General features: G+C 37.6%; 1 protein-coding gene across 3 annotated transcripts in view; it reads right to left on the bottom strand.

The window, feature by feature from the left end:
- Nucleotides 1-24,581, bottom strand: part of LOC101340760 (graves disease carrier protein) — a 99,396-nt gene that overhangs the window by 65,106 nt on the left and 9,709 nt on the right. The window contains exons 2-4 of one of the 3 annotated variants that reach the window (XM_023740755.1): nt 14,843-14,935; nt 9,579-9,712; nt 8,065-8,128 (exon numbers count right to left, since the gene is read on the bottom strand). In XM_023740755.1, the coding sequence (XP_023596523.1) occupies nt 8,065-8,128; nt 9,579-9,712; nt 14,843-14,935 (291 nt within the window). Of the gene's footprint in view, nt 1-8,064; nt 8,129-8,585; nt 9,478-9,578; nt 9,713-14,604; nt 14,640-14,842; nt 14,936-24,581 lie in introns of those variants that run through there. The other 2 variants (XM_023740752.1, XM_023740754.1) reach the window with 2 other exon arrangements.

Genomic DNA, 24,581 nt, shown 5'->3' with positions numbered 1-24,581 from the left:
GCTATGAGTTGGAATGAAGGTTATAATTATTTATTATTTTTAAAAAACAAGTATATACAGAAATTTGTTTGTAAAGGTAAAGGCTTAGCTTTAAAAAGTACAAAATATGTCAATGCTTTTTTAAAATATCGAATGTCCACCTCTTAAAAACATTTTCATCTTTATTTCTGGAGTCCCTGCTTTGCTGGGAGCCCATATACACATGTAGTGCCTATCAAGAAATCCAGCACTAGTATTATTATCTTGATTTGATAACTTTTTTTTTTCATTGCAGCTATTTTTTTATTTTAAAACCACTTCTTTTTTCTTTATAGCAAGTGATAAGACTATATATTTACTCCAGAGTGAGTCTGTGTGGGTTCAAATTTAAACTCCACTACTAACTAGCTATATGACCTTGAGCAAATTACATAACCTGGGTTTCAGTTTCATCACCGATAAAATGGGGATTATAACAAGTAGGTTTCCAAATCAGGGATTTATGAAGATCGAGTTAATAGAAATTAACATTTAAAATAATTCCTGGCACAAAGTAAATGCTATAGGGAGTGTTAGCTATTGTTATTCTCCCAGTCTATTCTTTTTAGAGCAATTTGTTTTGAGAAGGTTCCCATTGAGAACCAAATCATTTGTGCCTAGTCTTACCAAAGTATCCCACAACCCCCAACCTTTCTCTTCCCTGCACATCAATGCTCAAGGATTCGAATAAAAAGGGAGCACAATCAGAGGATTATTGGAGAGGAATATGTAACAATGTGGGAATTCAGTTGAGCTTTAGTACTAGATAGACATACATACCAGTCATCCAGAGGGTCACTGGGATTTTCAATTCATAAAGCTAGTGTCTACCCTTTGGGACCTTTTTGTACACTCATATACCTCCTCCTTACTATTCTACCTAGCACTGCTTCACATGAAGACCAAAAAAAAAAGCCCTCCAAGAGCAAATAAAGGAAATCAGAAACTACTTACTCAAATAGTGGTGGTTACAGTTTTCTTCTTCTCCCATTTTACAACTACAATTCAAAATAAAGAATAGAATATCTTCACCTACCAGGAAGTAATGAGACTCAATAAAGCTGAGATGTGCCTGCAATTTTTGTGTATGAGCAAACTCTCCTCTCTTCTTCCCTTTGGTCAAGAAACTGAGGACTTAATGATGAATGCAAATCAAGTGAGACTTTTTTCTCTAAATTCTCATCCTCTTACTGTCTTTATAATCTAGAATTCCAGGAACTGCGGTAAACCTAAGAACATACTTTAACCAGCAATTAGAGGATTCTGCTAATTTGGCATGCTCAAAAGAGCTCAACACTATCTTCCAAAATCTACTCAGCATACTCACTGTATGATTAAGCAAAAAAAAAAAAAACTCTGATCACTAATTATGTTTCTAACCAAACTGCAAAAGACACAAATCTTTGGTCATTAAAACTCTGGAGATCATATTCAGAAAATATGGTAAATATGAATTGTTTATTCTGCTACAAAAAGAAACACAAGAGCTTCTTAACCAAGGAGCTAACACTACAAAGTGGAGAGGGCAGAGGAAGGGGAGAAGAGATTAGAAGTTGGATAATGCAGGGTTGGAGTAGAGGAGCATATCCGGATCCTCATCATTTCATCCCCTTCCTCTCCAACTTCTTAGTAAATCTGAAAGTAGATTTTAATTTTCAGAGACGGCTTCCTTCCCAGTACGCCATACTCTATTCCCATCTGAGGCTGCCTCAGTGGGAGCAGCATCCAGAATTCATGCACATATCCAAAAGTTCAACAAAAACATATGGATTCTAAATACATACTTCAGACGAAGGAAGGGTCCCATGCATCACAGACACAAAAGTTAAGCCACAAAGCTAAGAAAATTGGTCTGGAATAGATGTCCAAGGAAGCCCAACTCTATTACATCCTGTCCTTTGAAGCACATCACTACTTCAATTCTGATGATTAATTAAAAATCAGTTGCAAATTATCAAAATACACCTATTTATAGCTGTGTGCAACCTCTGATAAGTGTGTTAATGAAAATCATGCTCTTAAAAGATGGTTCTAGGGAAAGGCAGTTCAGTTATGACATTCAGGAGCCATATTTGCAATCGTTATTACCCAAAAGAACTGTGTGTGACTGTGGATAACTTTTGTACAGTATCCTCATGTGGAAATCAAAGCTCACAATATAAGTCAAAAAGGCAAAGGCTAGAGAGCTTAAGTCTAAGCATCATAACTCTCCTTCTCGATGAACATATATACATCAGGCCTCAAATTCAATTAAAGAAGTTAAATTCTGATTTTAAAAAATTCATTGGACTAACAGCTCATAAGAGCAATTTCTACAAATGTGTAGGAAGCTTGCTGCTTTGGAATTCTGGATCAGGGCTCATGGGGGACAGAGTTCCCTTTTAAATATAGAGGTATCTGGGAAAAGTGCCTCCAAGCCTCTTTGAGATTCTCAAAACAACAGTGTGCAACCAGGGTTGGATTGGCTCCAACAAATCACTGGACTGCACCATACAGCCAATCTAGTTGATGTCTAGCCGCCATTCTGATTGGTTGCTGCTCCTGCTATACTGGTTGCTCGATATTTTGACTATTACCTCTACTTACAAATAAAATTTTTTCCTACATTACAAATGAAGCAAAAGAGGAATAAAAAATTCAGATGGCTGGTTCAAGAGCATGGAAGGTTTACTAATCTTCCCTCATAAACATGTGGGACCTCAGATCTTTGAGAATGTTTTCATAGCAATTCTCTCCTCTGACCCTCAGAACTCAGAGAGAGTTGAGAAACCATAAGCTCCACTTTTCAAATGGATGAGTTACAGAAAGCTTAGGTGTGATTTAGGAAATAATCCTGGAGTTATTATTCCCTCTCCTTGAGCATAGAGAATGTGATCCAGCTGGAGCTGGGCTCACAAGGACTCACCAACTGGGCCCTGAGGTATAAAGACAATAGCTAAGATAATCCTGGAAAATATCTTTTAGGGAAACTTTCACATAAAGCCAATCAAACAGAACACAGAAGACTTTCCACTCTTACGTTTTTCTATTACCATTTCGTGACTAGAAATTTCTTGGACCAATGAAGACCCTCCTGACTGTCCTTACTGAAACCTGTACCAATGATTGTTGAGAAAGACAATTTAAAATGTAGGATCACAGTTTCTAGCCAATCTGAAAAGGCTAAGCTTTCAATGGTTTTGCCCATTTGTAACGTTAATATATACTGATGACTCTGCAATGGTCCTTTGGACTCGGGCAGACATGGCTGGGGCAGCATGCTTGTCCGTTTTCCCATTCTTGCCTATTCTGTAATGTTCTCTGGACTCAGGCAGACATGGCTGTGGCAGCATGCTTGTCCATTTTCCCATTCTTGCCTATTCTGTAATGTTCTCTGGACTTGGGCAGACATGGCTGTGGCAGCAGGCTTGTCTGTTTTCCCATTCTTGCCTAATCTGTAATATTCTTTGTACTCAGGCAGACATGGCTGTAGCAGCAGGCTTGTCCCTTTTCCCACTTTTGTCTGTTCTCTGATATTTCCTTGGACTTGGGCAGACATGGCTCTGGCAGCATGGTTGTCCGCTTCCCACTTCAGCCCTTTTTGAATATATGCCAAATAAAACTTACTTTTTGCTTTACTAGACTTTGTGATGTTCTTACCCTACTACAGGTGATCCGCCCATAATCAAAGGGCATGTGAGTAATGGAGGCCAGCCAGGATCTCAGGCACTATTCCGTCCACTTAGTCACCCAGCCCTGCACCAGAACACCAAGCCAAATTAGACCAGGCAGAGCAGCAAGCAGAACTCAGCTCACCACTTCTAGCTGCTGATAATTCAGTTCTTTTTTCTCTCCTCTTTATGCTGTCACGCTTAGTTTCACGGCAACTGGCAGAGTCAAACTAATTTCAGACATTTGAAACATACATAAAGGAAAAAGGAAAAGCCCTTCCTTAAATATATAAAGCTTGATTCTGAGTCTCCAGTTTTCCCTTCTCCTGGCAGAATGAGATTCAGCATATACTGGATTCTAGCTGTAGGGTGATGGAAAAGGCTAAAGTTCACAAAAGCTTTAAAATAAGCTCTACTGAGATGATCATGAAAAATCTATTTTTTTCTTTGGCAAATACAAAATTTCCACACTTACATTTAAAGGCTACCAAAGGTACAAGAGCAAAGATACCAGCTATAAATAAAATAACCAGAACATTCATTTCAACCATTTATAGCACAGAATCAGAATGTAAATTGTAATTAAGCATGACAATAAAAATAGAAATATTAGATAGCAGTAGCATTGGTCTTATCTATAATAACTAGAATGTAAAAAAAAACTTTTTTCTTTAAGATAATTCAGGTTCTTTGTTTCTTATTGTTTTATAATATTGAAACTTTGATGCTAACATGCCTTTAATTTCAGAAAAATAAAGCTAGAAACACTATTTGAATGAATATGCAATTCAATAATCAAGGGCCATAAAAAAAAAGTCTTTGAAATTTAACTCATATTCATAATCCTACTTCACGTTTCCTCCTACCTTCAAAGAAAGGATTTTGACCACTCACTTGTAAAGTTAAAGTTTAGGACACAGAAAATTAAAAAGTGATATTAGAAATCATAAATTTTAAGATTTAGAAACTTTACTAAAATTTCTCTTCTATAACTTGAGGATAATCACAGCACTTTCCTCATAGTATTGTTCTCAGGATGACATGTCAAGAGTCCAAGGATTGCGTGTCAAGTGCTCAGGTCTTTGCACTGCACACAAGTGATAAACACATATTAGCTAATGTTACGCACCAGTACCATTATGTCAGTGTAAAATACTAGAATATTTCCATACCAACTGACAATCGCTACTGCTCCAACTCCTCAAGATCTCCACCACCATGACTCTGGTGACCCTTCCCCAGGAACTCGCCCCACCACCACACACCATCTCATGACCCAGCCACTACGGAGTTAATACCTGGCACAGCAGGAGGCTTTCAGAACCTTTTCTATTTATCACTACCTATACAAAGTTGGGTTGTCAAATATTTTGAATATTAATCCTGGTTATTTTTACTACTTATTGAACCTGGGCCAGCCAGCTAGGCGTGAAGGAGAACTAACTGAACACTGGATAAAGCAAAACCATGGACGGGGCAAGTCAGGTCAGACACTGTGAATATAGGTACAAACGTAGGCTGAGGAATCAATGGTTTTAGAATCTGAGATGTTGTCTGGGAGGTCTCTAACACCTGTCGTCCAAGACCTAGCCTGTAACCTTAACAACCAAAAAGATGATTATCTGTGGCCATAGCATCTACATCTAACCAAAGGTTTCTGTTGTTTTTTGGCACCTACCTGGTCAACATCTGTCCCTACCACATCATACCTGTAGACCTCAAGGGCTCTAGCATTACTAGAATGCTTTAACTGTGCATACTGAATATCAGAGGTCCATTCACCCATAAAGGCCAAATAGTCTCTGACCACCCACATTTCTCTCCTTCCCACGGATGGCACAGAATCTTGGTTACGGAAACCTGACATCACCATGGGGTGTGTCATACCGTGACTAAAGCAATAACCAGAAAAATCTGCTGAAATCCTATAAACCCTGTGATAACCACAACAATTAAGATTTTAATATATAACCTTCTAATCATTTTATTTCCGTCATCAGAAATAAAAACTGTTAATGTGTTGATATATAACCTTGCAGATATTTTATCTGTATATATATATGCATTTATTTTGCAAAAGCCAAAATATGATACATAATATTCATTTTCTTTTGTAACTTGCTTTCTTTCTACTTATAATGTGAATGTCTTTGTTTGTAAATACATACAAATTCTACAAAAAATATATTAACGGATGTGTAGAATTCTGATATATTGATTTTTTCCCCACCACTTTTCTGTTCTATATATTTAAATTACCTTTCAGTGTGATAGAGGCGCAGTGGTTAAGAGCTCAGCTGCTAACCAAAAGGTTGGCAGTTCAAATCCACCAGCTGCTCCTTGGAAACCCTATGGGGCAATTCTACTCTGTCCTGTATGGTCGCTATGAGCTTGAATTTGCTCACTGGCAATGGGTTTGGTTTGGTTTTCAGTGCGATAAACAAAACTGTAATGAACAGTTTTGTAGCTAAATATCACTGTACATGACCTTAATTCTTCTCTTAAATAAATTCACAGAACTTAGTATATGATAGAGGTGGTGTTTAAAATCAGGAAAAAGGATAAATTATCGAGTAAATGATCTTAGCACAACTGACTAGCCATTTAGAGAGTAATTTTTTTCACTCTCTATCTCATCCCTTATATAAGAAGAAATATTAGAAAGATCAACACATATACACATACAAAGTTTTAGTAGAAAACATGATTAAATGTTTTTATCTTAGAATGGGAAAGGCATTTCTAAGCACAACACAAAATTTTGAAGCCACAAAGCAAACTCATTTTGCTATGTAAAACTTCCGTATGGAAAAAAACCAAAAGTTTTGGATTATTTCTTTTTTTAAGATCATAAATAAGGTCAAACTGCAAATCTAAAACTGGGAAATAAAATATTGGCAACATTTGACAAGAATTAGTACATCCTAAATTCCCATACTCATACAAATATTTAAAAAATAGAAACAACCGAAGGCTGAAAGTAAAAAAAATACAAATGGTCAATAAACATTTGAAAAGCTGGTGAGACTTACTCACAATTAACTGGCAAATATTAAGTTTGATAAGATCCAGTGTTGACAGAATGTGGAAGGAAAACAAGTCATTGAAGGTATTATGGAGATCAGTCTGGCAATGTCTTTCAAAATTGAAATGCACTTATCTTTCGATGGATACAGTAATTTCCCATCTCAGAAAATATCCCAAATGTCAATCAACAGAGGACTGATTAAATAAATCATGGTACATTCATAACTGAGAATGTAATGCAGCTCTCAAAAAGAATAAGGCAGATCTATGTACTGATAAAGAAAAGAATATTAATATAATTCTAAAAGGAAAGTCATAATATTATGGAATATCATTAGAAAAGAGCACACATAAGAAACTGTTAAAAGTGATTACCTCTAATGAGTTGAATTATTTTCACTGTATATACTACCCTATTTTCATGCAAATAACACACCTATTCTACAATATCTAACAATATATACAGCAACAATATCTAATACTATCTACAGCAACAAGTAAAAAAAATGGCATAATGCACTTACGAAAACTCCTCACACAGGGGAGGGTGCAGTTGGCAAAAAAATGTAGAATGCATGCGTTATCTGCATAAAAATATGGTATATATATATATATATATGTATTGGTTTTTTTTTAATTTTTTTTTAAAAAGAAGATAAGTTCCTAGAAGTAGAATTGCTAGGTAAAAAGGAATGCATGCTTTTCACATAGTTGTAAATTTAAACTATTCCTTAACTTCTTCTCCTGTAAAATAATATTTTTGTGTTAGGAGAGTGTGATGGTTAATGTTGTGTCACCTTGGCTAGGATTTGATTCTCAGTGGTTTGGCCAACGCTATGTAATCATCTTCCATTTTGTAATTTGATGTGAGCAGCCAATCAGTTGAAAGGGGAGTTTCCTTGGGGGAGGGGCCTCGCTCCAGTATATAAATGGATGTTCTGGCAAAGCTCGCACTCTCTCTTGATCCTGCATGCTTCTTGTCGTCTGACCTCCAGTTCTTGGGACATGAGTTAGCATAAGCCTTAGACCTGCCACCTGAACTGCATATTTTGAGTTTGTCAGTCCCTGCAACCACATGAGCCAGTAGAAGCCTTCAGCCTGCCACCTGACCCACAGTTTGGGACCTGCCAGGCTCCACAACTGCATGAGGTATTTCCTTGAAGTAAATCTTTATATATATATTTATATATAAGTTTCATTGGTTTTACTCTAGAGAACCCAGACTAAGAGTTAATAGATTTCTATAACAAAATGTGGAAAGATAATAAACATGTGCTACCTAACCAATGTCACACATATTATCTAAACCAAATCAAACATTTTAAAGAAAATGACTTTGTCAGAAATAGAAGATACCCACTCCTCTTACCTGCCATGGATCCAGCCATTAATCTGTGTACATGACCTGAAACTCCCAGCTTTGTAGTAATTAACTAAAAACCAAAAACAATGACTTAAGTGAGATATTTTTTAAATATCACAAATTTCACTGTTTAATAATGAAATCTAATTTCAAAAGAGCTGCAGAAGTATAACAAAAGTAATAATACAGGTGAATGAAATAAACACAATTATATAAAGCTGGCAGTATTACATAACATCAGAAAGTTGTCAGATATTGCCTCTGTAGCCTCTGCTCTAACATTTGTACTTTTACAGAAGAGGCCTAGCTTAGAATTGACAAATACACTTATATTGTATATGGATAACTACAAACCCTTAAAGTTTGAATGGGGATAGTCACAGCAGAATGCTAGATTAGACAGAACTAAGTCTTAATATACTTCTAGCAATTTTAACAATTTTATCTGACTGGTTAGCCTAGATTTTTGTTCCCATCTCTACAGCTTACATTTCACTCTAAGATACCCTTTGAAAAACATACTTAACCCCTTTCTGTGTTAAGACAATGTCTGAGAGGATAAACTTTCATTCAGCCAGAGAGGGGAAACTTCATCAAAGAGTTGTTGTTAGGTGCCATCGAGTCAGTTCCGACTCACAGGAAGCCTATGTACAACAGAACGAAACACTGCCTGGTCCTGTGTCATCCGCAATCAAAGAGTAAGATGGGAAAAGCTGTTAACTGATAGAATCACTCCAAAACAAACTTTTACAATATAGTTTAACTATTTTATTTAATATGAAAATCGAACACCACAGTGATCTCTCCTACAACTGACGAACAAAAAGCACATTAAAAAAGTTAGTAATACTCAGCACGGTAACTCATGGTATCACCCCTCTCCCATTCTAATTACCACAATATTGTAGCTAAAACACCAGAAAATTTGACAAAATCAGTGACTATAAAAACACTGGCAGTAACAAAAACAACAGCTTGTAGCGCATGCAGATGAAACCACATGATTGGAAGCATCTTTATAATTGGGTAATAATGATGCTCTGACTGGAGCTCATTAAAAGGTTCAAAAAGTAAATTAGCATAGAGTTTTAGCCTTGTAGGTATACTGATGCATGTAAACTAGGCTTACAAAAAATGTTTGTTGGTATAACTAACTACTGGGATATTTTTATAAAAAATCATTTCTCCTGAAACACTGCAAAAAAAAAAAAAAAGCTAGTAATATATGGATTATTATTTACTTGAAGGATATTTTGCCACCTCTTTCATAAGTCTGAACATAAAGAATTTTGTAACTAATTCTAACTTATGACTAACATAAGTGATGAACAGTTCTGGAAATAGATAATGCCAAAACAAAACTATCTTTAAAAATTTAAACTACCACAAGTATTAATCCTTCAAAAAGGTATTACACTTTATCCAATCATCCAAAATAACTTTAAAGGCAAAAGTAAATGCCTCATCAAGTAAGCATGATATATAAGTACATAAGAAAAACAAGATAAAAGTTCAAGTACCGTTTTATACTGCTCAAATGCCATAAACTGGATTGCGCCATAGGGAAAGATTCGAATCATCATTGCACCGTTTCCTTTATACAAACCAAGGTATCCTTCCTTTTGGGGAACAGCACGTAATGTAGAAAACACTCCTATTTTTAAAAAAAGATTTTTAGAAGCAAAATACTACTAAACAGAAGACCATCTAAATTCACATTTTCTTGACAATCATAGATAAAGATTACTATGCTGTCATTCATAGTATCAGTTTGCTTGAGGAATTATATGAATAGCAATTTCTGTATAACAGTTAAACCTACTAAATATACACCATATATCCAAATTACATAAATACATATACCTCCTGTAAAAATATAAAACATAAAATCTAAAACAAGAGCAGCCACAAATTATAGAAAATTAGATTTATAGTTACAATAAATTATATTAAACTATACCAACTTAACAAATATTTATTAAGCATGAACACTACAGAGTGCTAGGAAATCATTGATAAATGACCCATTATGTGTTCTCAATGAGCTCCTAACATAGACAGGAAAACAGAATTAAAACAAATTCTCACATTATATATGTACAGCAACAGAAATGTATTCAAGGTCCAGATACCACACTGAAAATGATCGACCCTATCTGGAAGTCTGAAGGAAGGTTTCCCAAATAGACCAAATACATGTGTATTACTTGTTTATATAAGAAAAATGCTAAAACAAAAAAAAAACAAGCAAATAAAGAGAGTACCTATAAAAAAGATTTAAATTTTGGAGTAAATTTTCACTAATTGCAAACACTGATAAAACAGGGCCTGTGTTCTGATCTGTATATATTGATGTGTTTATTACTTCATTAGCATCAATCGCTAGTGCTATTAGCAGTATACAGAAGAACTTCTCATAAACACATCCCTACTTCCAGTATTCAACGATGTAAATTCAGGTTCCCAATTAAATTTTTCAAGCAAAAATTTGATAAAATACAAAATAAATCACTAGGTCCATTTCAAATTTTAGGATGAAAGTAATCTTTTGAGCCCTTGTCAGTAATTAGAATTGTAGGTACTTGCATCAAAGAAAAGATGCATCCTAAAAGAATTTTTTAATAAGTCGATCTCTAAAAGGCCAACACCCTATTAAAAAGACTTATATTACAGCCTTCTCTTGCTGGAAGAGGGGGCAAAGGTTACGCCCTGTTTAATTTTACTCAAATGTGTTTGTAACAATTTAAGAGTACTCACATTTAGAACCGTGCTAATCTACTACAGACAGGAAAGCATCAATGCTAGAAAAGTTCAGAGGAGGTTTTAACTGTATAAATAATGCTTACTTCTGAAGCTCTGTGTGGGTCTGCATATATTTATTATTCTTTAAAACTTCTTGATTGTCATAAATGATTTATTAGTTTTTTTTTTTTTGGAGAAATCATTGTCGTTAGCTGCCCATCAAGTAGGCCCCTAACTCATGACGACCCCACGCACAACAGGACAAGACGCTGCCTGGTCCTGCGCCATCTGCTATCACCATGATGGGTTGTGGATCAGGCATTCTGATCCACAGGGTTTTCAGTAGCTGATTTATGAAAGCAGATCACCAGGACCAGGCCATACTTGTTAGTCTAGAAGCTCCACTAAAATCTGCTCGGCATAATAGCAACATGCACGCTTCCGATGACAGACGGGTGGTGACTACTCAAGGTGCACTAGATGGATACCGAACCCAAATCTCCCAGACTAAGGTGAGAATTCTACCACTGAACTGCCAATGCCTCACAAGAAACCATTAGAAAATTGAAACAGATATAGTACTTTCAAAAACGGGTATCCAGGAAACAAAGAGGAGGCACTGGGGAGGAAAAGATAGAAGAAAGCAAACAAAACAGAAAACATAAAATAAGATAGTTGAGTGAATAAATCAATGAGCAAAAAAAAAAAAAGAATAGTTTCAATTTCTCTATTAAAAGCCCAAAATTCTCAAATTCTGTTAAAAATCATATGTTTTTTTACAAAATTTCACCTAAAACAAAATAATAGAAAGTCAAACAAGTGGACAGACAAAGAATGGATGTTAAATGTTTTGAAATGGTTGCTAAATATCCACTGAGATAATTAAATTGTCTTCTTCAACCTATGATCTGTACTATTTTTACTTTAGGAAATGAATTGAGATCTTCCTATGAAAGCATAACACTGAGCCCATTTTTGCAAATGTTACAAGAATATTTGAAAAGAATGTATATTCTCTGTAAGGTGCAGAGTTCCCTGTATACCTGTTACATCAAGCTGTGTATTATTTAAATCCTCTTAGAATCTTTACTTACTTTATCAAGCTAGGGTCAGAAGGAACTAACATTTGGTAAAATATAAGTATATATTTGTGTAAGTATAGATTAGATCTGGAAGGAAATGGAAGAAATTTATAAAAATGCTTGATTCCAAGAAGGAAATGGGAGAAAGACATTTTGCTTTTTACACTTTTTGAATTATGAACCTTGTGAAAATCTTACAAATACTAAAAACAAAATGAATACATAAATAAATGAAATGTAAAAGCAACAAAATAAAAAGTAAAGAAGTTTTTTAAATCTTATTATGATTCATCTACTTATTTTTATATCACGTTTGGTTATAAAAAGCTATGCAGAGGTCGAGGGTTTTTGAAATATTACAGGGAAAAAGTTTCTTACACTAACACTGTAAATTGGGGGAGGGAGAAATTTAAATTATACCCCTTCTTTTTCATTTGGTCATAATAATTTTGGTTTAAAATCAAAATGCCTTAGAAATAATGTCACACTTTTTTAAAAGAATTTAAAGCAGAAGTAGTAGTTTTATTCAATAGCATAGCTTCATCACTTTTTTAATTCTAAAAAATCATGTTAAAAAAGAAATTTTTTTTTAATTATGCATATAAAAGGGGCAAGATGTCTGAAAGAAAATGTCCAAGAATGTTTTTAAAATAAAACAAAAAGCCACCAGTACTTTTTTTTGGCCTGTGTATTATAAAGACACATGGAACTATGGGTATGCTACACCACTAGTTCCATTGTTACACTCCAGGAATTCTATTATAAATTTTGCACGCCTTGTAGGGTACACTGTAACCCGCGCATGTAGTCTTGGAGAGCATAAAATCTAATGTGAATATGTAATCAGTGATTACAAATCAGGAAACAAAACAACATACATCAGCAGTACAGGGAGGATGTTAAAGGAAAAAAAAATCCTGATCAGACAGTCACAGGTTCAGTCATTACGAAACACCTTAAGATAACAAGTAATACCATTCATCTCCTTTTCAGGTTTAACTTAGATATGAAAAGAAAATTATTATCTTCCTTTCCATTTTTTTTTTTTTTTTTTAATAATCCCTCAATGAGTTCAAAGGTTGATTCTTTCTACACATGTGTACACTATGTGAAGATACAGAATTTACTGCCGGACACAGAGACAGTAATTTTTTTTTCAATTTTGAGTACAGGCCTAAGGAAAAAAAACCCGTTGCCGTGGAGTCAATTCCGACTCAAAAGCACAGGCCTACTTAGTATAAAAAACAGTGACAAGGATGTGAGCTAAATTAACACAGTCTAAATTTACATGGATTGATTCTCAAGTTCTATATAATTACAAATTATACTATCTTTGAAATATCCATCCAGTCTTTTGAGAAAAAATAGTTTAAAAACCAAATAGGAAAAAAAAAGGTCCTCCAAGGTCGAGAAGGGAGAGTGTTGACATGTCGCGGGGTTGTTAACCAATGTCGTAAACCAGTATGTGTACTGACTGTTTAATGAGAAACTATTTGTTCTGTAAACCTTCATATAAAGTACAATATAAAAAATTTTTAAATTAGAAAAATAATTCATTCTTATTCTTAATCAGTAAGTCTGCCACTGTATAGACAGACTTAGTGGTTAAGAGCTCAGCTACTAACAAAAAGGTCAGCAGTTCAAATCCACCAGCCGCTCCTTGGAAATCCTATGCAGCAGTTCTACTCTGTCCTATAGGGTCGCTATGAGGCAGAATTGACTCGACGGCAACGGGTTTGGGTTTTTTTGGTTTATATAATGTTACTGCATAGATCACGCACAGCACACATCATTCCTATCTACAGAAGCATGAAACTATAAAGCAATGGAGTGGTATGAGTCAGTTACCCCGGCTTAATTTCTTTCTTGGTCTCAGTCCGTATTAGTTTTTTTTCCTTTTAAATCTTTTTTCCATCTAATTGCAAAAATAATATATGTCCAATGTGCATTACAAATGAGCTTGGAGGGGAAAAAATTTCCTCTATTCCCACCACTAGAAATTAACCATTTAACGTTAATGGTTATTCTTCCAGACTTTTGTCTAAACACACGTTCGTTTAAATTAAATATAGTATGATTACATCACTTTGTAGTAGTCTTTAGTTAACTAACGCATTATAAACATTGTCCTCCGACAATTAATATTCTTGCACAATAAGATGTTTTACAACTGCAAAACAGGCTATCATATGGGTAAAGTAAAACTTAGTCAATTTCTTATTTTTGAACAGTTTGGTTGTTTTATTTATGTATTTACTTTTACCAACATAAATAATGCTTTGATCCTTATATATACATCTTTGAACACATCTCTGATTACCTCCTTGGGATAACTTCCTAAACTGGAACTGCAAAGATGAAGAGTATGCTCCTTTTCAAGGCTTTTGATATTGCCAAACTATATTCCAAAGAGGCTGTAAAAAGTTCTTACTTCCACCAATGACATATTAAAGAGTTCATGTTAATGTAAATGGCCAGTTTTTATGTTTGTAAGAAACAACCAAGGGCTTGATTTTTTTTTTTTAAATAATGCAGTTTATATACTAAATGCCATTAGATTCTGCTTGCACTAAGATTTCTGGAAGACTTATTTAACTGTTTAGGGTAATGACTATTTCAATTTTAATAGTTCTCAAATCTTATTTCCATTACTAATCAGGATGAGCTGTTATGAGTGTCGTGAAGGATATGACTTGCTGACCCCAATAAACAAAACACTTACTTCAATGAGTCCAAGATTTTGGTTTGGCGACTATCAGGACACTGAAATGATAATAAATATAACCAGTATTTCAAATGAAAAGATTAAAATGGATGGGAGATATATCCCTTGCAAAATGTGCCCCCAAACCTGAACCTTCCTTTAGTGTCCTCTTTCCACTATAATTTACAGCAGGAAGCCAAGCAAGCAGATAGGGAATGTTTTCATTCATTTTTATCTTTAGCATCCATCAACTCACCTAAATGTTTATAATGGTGATTATGAGCTTGTAATAAAACCTTTACTCGATCCAAAGGAGCAACTGTTGTTTTGGCACAGCACCCAGCAATACCTAAAAAAAAATTTAAGGTCAGGAAGAAATTGCATACTATTCATTTCAGATAGAAATCATTATTTGTTCACCAGCAAACCCTCTGATCTCTAATTTGGTCTCCATGGTAGACCAGTAGCAGGAATATGCAGATGTGTAGTCCCCATTCTCTGTAGCTTAATAATTCAGCATGTCAGACTAAAAAATAAGTTTGAAGAATGTAAATCAGCCCCCTAATATCTGATCAACACAGAAAATATTGCAAAAATGTGGCTATAGAGACACTTGAAGGTATTTACCCACCGTAAGGTTCTCTTTGAAACAGCTTCCTTTCCTTCTAGATGAGTTCTTCACTGAAACAACTAACTTTTAATCAACATTCAGTCATTCATTTACACATTCAACAAATTTATATTCAGTCCCTACCATGCAGATATGTAGACATAAGCTTTAACATAAGTCATAAGCCAGGCCATCCCACTAGCACTGGCATACTTCTAATATAAAGACTTTTGTACAATACCTTCCATATAGTAAGCACTTGATAAAATGAGTTGTTACTATTATAAAAAGGTGGGTAAGAAAGTCTTCAGGTGTCTTTTTATGATTACACTGAGCTCTTCACTATTGAATGTGTATTCCAAAAAAGTACAAAAGGACTAGGACTCTGTGAGTCTCCTTCACTGCTGCATTCCCAGAGACCCTACAGGGTTGGGCACATAGTAAGCACTTAAAAAATGTTTGCTAATGAATGAAGAGTCTTATTTTTACAAACTTTTAAAAAAATGTAAGACAAAATCACTCAAAGTCGACATACATTTACTTAATATTTCAGCACATAACTGATTTCAAAATCCATATTCTCAGATATACAAAAATACAATGTATATTTATAGTCAAATATTACATCCACATATAACTTTCCATATCAAGCCTCTCTTATGTTTACTAATACTAATAACAGTAAAGACTACCCAAAATCGAGAATAAAGTAAAAATAATTTGCATTTCCATATATCTGGTTCAGAATTATTTTATGTTGTATTATCCATTCAATCATTAATTGAATTAACTGTATAATGAAATTATTTAGAATTCAGTCAGTAAGTAATTTCCTTTAATAGAATTTTAACTTGTTTATCACATTACATTATAGCTCAATTAATCATCACAACAGTCCACTGGGTTAGATCAAGCAGCTTTTATCGTCCTTTTGAGATTGAGTAATGAAATTGAGAGACTGACCCAAGGACATAGCTTATCAACCATAATAGTTAACAACACAGAGGACAGTCCTACTGTGACACACATCGGGTCGCCATGAGTCAGAATCGACTCAAAGGCAACTGGTCTGGTCTATTGAGTGTTTACTTTGTACCAGGTACTAGGTTAAGAAATTTAACTGCAGGACCTGTGTCAAGGCTTTTACAGGTAATATCTCATTTAATCATCATGGCAACCCTCTGAGGTAAATACTTTTATTACTCCATTTTAAGGATGGAGAAAATGAGGCACAGGGAGGATAAGAAACTTGCTGAGAGTATTTCTTCATATCACTTATACCTGGAACTCCTACACAATCTTTAAAGTTATGGAAATTCCCAAAATTGTGAACCAATACTTCACCAAAGAGATATAGAGGACCAACAAATGCATGAAAAGATGTTCAGCACCTTAGGCCTCAGGGAAATGCAAATTAAAAGCATAATGAGATACCACTAAATACCTATTACAATGGAAAACACACACACTCTGACAATACCAAGTGCTAACAAGGTAGCAGGGATGCAAAAGTAGAACAGACACTTTGGAAAACGGTTTGGCAGTTTCTAATAAAGGTAAACATACAATACCCTAATATTCAACAATCCCAATCCTAGATATTTACTCAAGATAAATAAAAACATATACCCACACAAAAACCTGTACACAACTTTTCACAACCACGTTACCCAAATAGCCAAAAACTGGAAACAAAGCAAATTATCAATATGTGAAACTGGTATATCCATAAAATAGAATACTACTCAGCAACAAAAATGAACAGACTACTGACACATGATGCAACATGGATGAATCTTAAATGCATTTCGCTAAGTGTCTTAGGCTGGATTCTCTAAGAAGCAAAACCAGTGCAGCATAAAAATACACAGAGATAGACAGATTTATATCAAGGAAATGGCTCACGTGGTTATAGAGGCTGGAAAGCCTCAAGTCCATGTGTCAGCCTGGAGGCTTCTCCTGACTTATGTAGCTGCGGGGGTTAGCAAACCCAATATCAGCAGGTCAGACAGAGGGCCTCTGGCTCACAGGCTGCAGAGGCCAATGAGTATGACGACTGGCAAGTGATAAGGCAGGCCACTGACTCACAGGCTGTGGAGGCTGCTGAATCCCAAGATCAGCAGGTAAGTGGCTAGCTCAAGTCCCAAGAACCAGAGGTCAGATGAACAGGAGCCAGCTGCAGGATCCAGAGCAAGCAAAAACTAGCAAGCTTTGCCAGAAAGTCTACCTATATTGGATGCAGGCCAAACCCCAGGGAAACTCCCTTTCAACTGATTGGCTGCTCATAACACTCCATCATAGTGTTGATTACATTATATTAGATCTCATTATGATGGTCATTACATCATTACATAGCTGACAAACTACATCATAATTGCCAAATCACTGAGAATCATAGCCCCACCAAGCTGGCATACAACCTTAACCATCACAGTCCATCCCTTGTCAACCTGGCACCCATAAATGAAGACAATTATAAAGTCATATTTGTGCTTACCATGATACAACTAACATGCATACATCTAGCCCAGTTTACATTTTACATAAGTGAAGAAAACAAAAATATTTGATGCACACATACAAGGAAAAAATACTCCTAACAATTACAGTCCTCGTTTCTACAGGTGGTCACATGGTCATAGCTGGTATTTAGAACTGCCTTCTTCCACCACCCATTCTGTACTCCCTTTACCCTCAGCGAGTACCTCAGCTAGTCATGGTTCTTTGCCTGGTGGTGTGACCAAAAACTATATTCCTGAAGGGTCTGGGCCATTAGTAGTCATGTCGGAATTGGGTTGCTGTAGTTTTCCATTGACTTTAATCACAGGGCATGGTAGTACTAAGAGACATCCTAAGGGATCTCCTGTGTTCCAGACATACTGTTCTTTACCCCCAATATATAATATCAATTCAAGTTCCTCTTGGTAATCAGGATCAATCACATCAGCCAGTACAGTAACCCCCTTCCTTGCCTGTTGATCCATAGGCATGAGGAGCCCAAAGTGGCCAGGTGGCATTCTTAACTTCCAGTTAGATGGACTCAGTGTTATGTCTCAAGGTAGGAGCATCCTCCCTTTGGGACTAAGACCTCTAGACCTGCAGACCATAAGGTCATGGGGACAGGAAGCAAAAATCTTGCAGTTGGTCACTAGGGGTAATAGTGAGTGGTGCCACTCTTTTTTCCAACCCTTGATTTCTAGACCCATGAATTCTGGCTAGGGGAGAAACAGTACCATATATTGGATGCTGGTTTAGAGCATATACAGCCTCCTAGAGAACATGGCCCCAACCCTGCAAGGTATTGCCACCTAGCTAGAGCCATAATTGTGTCTTTAGAAGGCCATTCCATTGTCCTATCAAGCCAGATGCTTCAGGATGATGGGGAACATGGTAAGACCACTGAATTCCAGGAGCATGGGCCCAGTACCATACATCATTTGCCGTGAAGTGAGTCCCTTGATCCGAGGCAATGCTGTGTGGGATACCATGACAGTGGAAAAAGCATTCTTTCAGTCCGTGGATGTTAGTTTTGGCAGGGAAGGCAAATCCATATCCAGAGTGTCTATTCCAGTAAGAACAAAACTCTGCCCTTGCTACAACAGAAGTGGTCCAATGTAATCAACCTGCCACCAGGTTGCTGGATGAGCACCTTGAGGAATGGTGCCATACTGGGGACTCAGTGTTGGTCTCTGCTGCTGGTAGATTGGGCACTCAGCAGTGGCTGTAGCAAAGCCAGCCTTGGTGAGTGGAAGTCCACGTTGCTGAGTCCATGCATAACCTCCATCCTTGCCACTACATCCACTTTGTTCATGAGCCCAGTGGGGAATGATGGGAGTGGCTGGGGAAAGAGGATGACTTATTTCCACAGAATGCATCATCCTATCCACCTGATTGTTAAAATACTCCTCTGCCGAGGTTACCCTTTGGTAAGCATTCACATGAAACACAAATATCTTCACTTCTTTCGCCCATTCCAAGAGGTCTATCCACATACCCCTTCCCCCATACCTCCCTGTCACAAATTTTCCAATCATGTTCCTTACAAGACCCTGAAAATCCAGCCAAACAACTGGACATAGCCCATGAATCAGTATACAATCACACATCTGGCCATTTCTCCTTCCAAGCAAAGTGAACAACCAGCTGCACTGTCCAAAGTTCTGCCCAATGGGAGGATTTCCCTTCACCACTGTCCTTCAGGGAGGTCTGAGAAAGGGGTTGTAGTGCTGCCACTGTCCACTTTCAAGTGGTGCCGGCATATCGCATAGAACCATCTGTAAACCAGGCACAAGTTTTCTCTTCCTCAGTCAACTGATCATAAGGAACTCCCTATGAGGCTATAGGTACAGACTGGGAGAGAGCAGATAATGTGACAGAAGTGGACATCATGGGCACTTTGGCCACTTCCTCATGCAACTTACTTGTGCCTTCAGGTCCTGCTCAGGCTTGATCTCATATATACCCCTCCTATTTAATGATGGAGTGCTGCTGTGCATGTCCGACTTTATGACTCTGGTCAGTCAACACCCAGTTCATTATGGGCAGCTCAGACAGCATGGCAATGTGGTGCCCTATGGTTAAGCATTCAATCTCTAAGGCCCATTAACAAGCCAAAAAACTGTTTCTCAAAAGGAAAAGTAGTTATCTGCAGAGGATGGTAGGGCTTTGCTGCAAAATCCTAAGGGTCTGTGCTGTGATTCACCAATAGGGACCTGCCAAAGACTCCAAACAGCGTCTCTATCTGCCACTGACACTTCAAGCACCATTGGGTCAACCAGATCATACAAACCAAGTGGCAGAGTGGCTTGCATGGCAGCCTGAACTTGTTGCAGAGCCTTCTCATGGTCTGGGCCCCACTCAAAACTAGCAGCTTTTTGAGTCACCTAATAAATAGACCAGAGTAGCATACCCAAATGAGGGAGATGATACCTCCAAAATCCAAAGAGGCCCACTAGGCATTGTGTCTCCTTTTTGGTTGTGGAAGGGGCCAGATGCAATAACTTATGTTTCACTTTAGAAAGAATATCTCAATGTACCCCACACCACTGGACCTCTAGAAAATTCACTGAGGTGGAAGGTGCCTGAATTTTTGTTGGATTAATTTCCCACCCTCTAGCATGTAAATGTTTTACCAATAAGTTCAGAGTGACTGACACTTCTTCCTTAGTAGGTCCAATCAGCATAATATCATCAATTGACCAGTGTGACATCTTTTGTGGAAGGGAAAAGCAATCAAGGTCCCTGTGAACTAAATTATGACATAGGGCTACAGAGTTAATATACACATGAGGTAAGTCAGTGAAGGTGTATTGCTGGCCTTGCCAGCTAAAGGCAAACTGCTTCTGATGGTCCTTCACAACAGGTATGGAGAAAAAGGCATTAGACAGATCAATAGCTTCATACCAAGTATCAGGAGATTTATTAATTTGCTCAAGCAATGAAACCACATCTGGAACAGTGGCTGCAACTGGAGTAGCCACCTGGTTAAGTTTTCAATAATTCACTGTCATTCTCCAAGATCCACCTATTTTCTACACAGGCCAAATAGGCGAGCTGAATGAGGATGTGGTGGGTATCACCACCCCTCCATCCTTCAAGTCCTTGATGGTAGCAGTAATCTCTGCAATCCCTCCAGGAATGTGATATTGCTTTTGATTTACTATTTTCCTAGATAGGGGAAGTTCTAATGGCTTCCACTTGGCTTTCCTACCATAATACCCATTACTCCACTTGTCAGGGATCAAATGTGGGGGTTCCTCCAATTGCTGAGTATATATATCTACTCCAATTATGCATTCTGGAACTGGAGAAATCACTACAGGATGAGTTCAGGGGCCTAGTGGACCTTCTGTGAGCCGACCCTGAGCTAAGACTCCATTAATAACCTCACCTCCATATGCTCCCACTCTGACTGGCTGGCCACAGTGACATTTTGGGTCTCCTGGAATTAGTGTAAGTTCAGAGCCAGTATCTAGTAATCCCTAAAAAGTCAAATTATTTCCTTTTCCCAAATGAATAGTTACTCTTGTAAAAGGCCATAGATCCCTTTGGGGAAGGCTAGGAGAAAGATTAACAGTAAAAATTTTTGGCAGTGTCATGAGGTCCTTCCTCAAGTGGACCTGGCCTCCCCTTCATTCAAGGAGTTGTGTGTCTATAAACTTGCTCAAGTCTGGGATTTGATTGAGGGGCCATGACTCTCTGTTCTGGCCATTAGAGTTACACTGCTGTTCACTTGACCTAGAACTCTTCTGCTTGTACCGATCAAGTAAATACTGGTATATTTCCAAACTATTTCACTCCTAGGGACACCATGACTAAGTAGCCAACACCCTAAGTCCATATGAATCAGACTATTCTGATGACTGCTTTGATTCCGCTGTCCATTACACTAACCATGCCCACCTTGCCTTTGTTGATTGAGTGCTGCCACTTAGCCTCTACCACCACAGAGTCCAATCAGCCCCACTGAAGTTAAGTGTCTTAATTCAGTTAGGGCAGTTCCCATTGTCAAATATGACTTAGATAAAATAACAATCACAGCAGTCTTCAAGAATGATAGAGCTCCTTTCACAAATTTGTTCCTCACTATTGTGGTAAAAGGTGTGGCCTCTGGGCACTCCGTGTGTGGATCTGTGGGTCTAACCTGATAAATACCTCTAACACACCAATTTATCTAAGCCTTTGGATTCCTTCCTCTACAGTACACCCAGGCAAGTATGGCATTTCAACTTGATTTAGCGTGGGCCATCGCATAACATGCTTCAGCAAACCAACCAAATAAACTATTAGATCCTTTCCTAATCCCTCCCACTGAAACAATGAATGAAGGATCTGTGCTTAGTGGGCCCCTATCAATAAACTGAGACTAATCCAACTTTGTGTTCGTTGCATAATTATCCCACACCCTCAACAGCCGTTCCCACACATACTCCCCAGGTTTCTGTTTGTACATATTAGAAAACTCAAGCAGTTCTTTTGGAGTGTGGCATATCTCCTTCTGGATCACGCTTTGTACTTCATCTTTTTGGGCTCACTGGGACTTAAGTCTAGTTACAGGTCTAGAAGCAAAAATAGGTGGTGGGGATATGCTCTGAACAAATTCAGCAATGTCTTGTAAGGCATCTGCCTCAGGCAATGTAATGACTCAGATGCCTCTGCAGGGGATGACTCAGGCATCTTCAGACATAGCTGGGTTAATCTCATCAGATGGGGACAGAGGGGCTAATAGTTTTACTGGGGAGGGTGGCTTAGCAGACAAAGATGGAGTAATGTCTTCAGGTGGGAGTCAGAGGGCTGGTTGTGTTGGCATGAGTGATTCAATGGAATTTAGGTGCTCAGCTTCCTGATTATCTGCCCATAAATCCCCATCCCAAGTTGCAGAATACTATTTCTTCCCAATCAATGCCCTCACTTTAACTTCTGACACCATTTGAGGTTGGGAATTCAATGGGTGTTGTAATTCAGCCACTGTTACAATAAGACTCTGGATTTGGTTTTTGGCACTATCAGCTCTCTTATTACAAGAAATAAGGCCTTCTTTCAAGGCACAAGTGGAAATTTTGACATTGTTTATGCAGCACTTGAGCTGTGACTCTAAAACCCTGAGATCATCTCTTTCTTTCACCATTTTGTGTAACAAAAGTTGGACCAACCCACCAGCTTCCTTATACTTGTCATTATGACAAAATTGTAGAAAGGTATCAAATATGCAATCACCCAGAGCCTTGCCTCTCACCAATACTTGATCTATTGGTGGTGATATTCTGCATATTTCTATTGTCACCTCAAGCCATGGGTTAGCAATGCCCTCTTTACTACTGGAAGCAGAGTGATCAGCATCTTCAAGACTAACCAGACATGAGAACCAATTTAGAAAACTCATCCTTACAATTTTGTTTCTCTAGAATCACTCCCAATACCAAATATCTTAGGCTGGGTTCTCTGCAGAAACAAAACAGTGAAGTGCATAAATCTATACAGAGAGAGATTTATATCAAGGAAATAGCTCAAGTGGCTGTAGAGGCTGGAATGTCCCAAGTCTGTGGGTCAGGCTGCAGGCTTCTCCTGACTCACATAGCTGCAGTGGCTGGTGAACCCAAAATCAGCAGGTCAGACAGCGGGCTTCTGGCTCACAGGCTGTGGAAGCTGACAAATCCCAAGACTGGCAGGTAAGCTGCACACTAAGTCCCAAGAAACAGAAGTCAGATGAACAGGAGCCAGCTGTAGAATCCAGAGCGAACAAAAGCCAGCGAGCTTTGCCAGAAAGTCTACCTATACTGGATGCAGCCACACCACCAAGGAAACTCCCCTTCAACTGACTGGTTGCGCATAACAGATCTCATCATGGAGGTGACTACATTATATTAGATTTGATTATGGAGGTCATTACATCATTACATAGCTGCTAAAATACATCATAACTGCCAAACCACTGACAATCATGACCGAGCCAAGTTGACACACAACCTTAACCATCACACTAAGTGAAGGAAGTCAGACTTTGTCTTAGTTATCTAGTACTGCTGTAACAGAAATACCACAACTGGATGGCTTTAACAAACAGAAGTTTATTCTCTCACAGTCTAGTAGGCTAGAAGTCCAAATTTAGGGCATCAGCTCCAAGGGAAAACTTTCTATGTCAGCTCTGGAGGAAAATACTTGTCATCAATCTTCCCCTAGACTAGGAGCTTCTCTGCACAGGAATCCAGGGTCCAAAGGACACACTCTGCTCCCAGCACTGCTTTCTTGGAGGTATGAGGTTCCCGTCTCTCTGTTCTCTTCTCTCTTTTATATCTCAGAAGAGATTGGTTCAAGACACGATCCAATATTGTAGATTGAGTCCTGCCTCATTAACATAACTGCTGCCTATTAGAGGTAGAATTTACAACATATAGGAAAATCACATCAGATGACAAAATGGTGGACAATCATACAATACTGGGAATCATGACCTAGTCAAATTGATACACATATTTTTGGGGGACATAATTCAATCCATCACAGACTCCAAAGGCTAAATAGTGTACAATTCCATTTACATAACACTCTGGAAAAGGCAAAATTACAGAGACAGAAAACAGATCAGTGGTTGTCATGGGCTGGGAATGACTGACTACAAAGGTAAGTGGAAATACTTTGGGGTGATGATATTAGACTATATTCTGACTGTAGTGGTTGTTACACAACACGTTTGTCAAAGCTCACTGAGCTGTACACCTAAAAGTGTGAATTTTGCTGTATATAAAGTAAGCCTCAATAAACATGACAAAGAAAAAAAGCCTGCAATCTCCTAAAAAAATATGCAGCTTACCCACACATAACAATCACCCCCCTACATCCTGCCTACCTGCACTGTGCGCTTGACATCACACCACCAAGCAGCACA

Source organism: Trichechus manatus, unplaced genomic scaffold (assembly GCF_000243295.1).
Source record: "Trichechus manatus latirostris isolate Lorelei unplaced genomic scaffold, TriManLat1.0 scaffold00163, whole genome shotgun sequence".
NCBI classification, from domain to species: Eukaryota; Metazoa; Chordata; class Mammalia; order Sirenia; family Trichechidae; genus Trichechus; species Trichechus manatus.
Note: the sequence above shows the minus strand (reverse complement) of the source record. Positions and strands in the feature narration are given on the sequence as shown.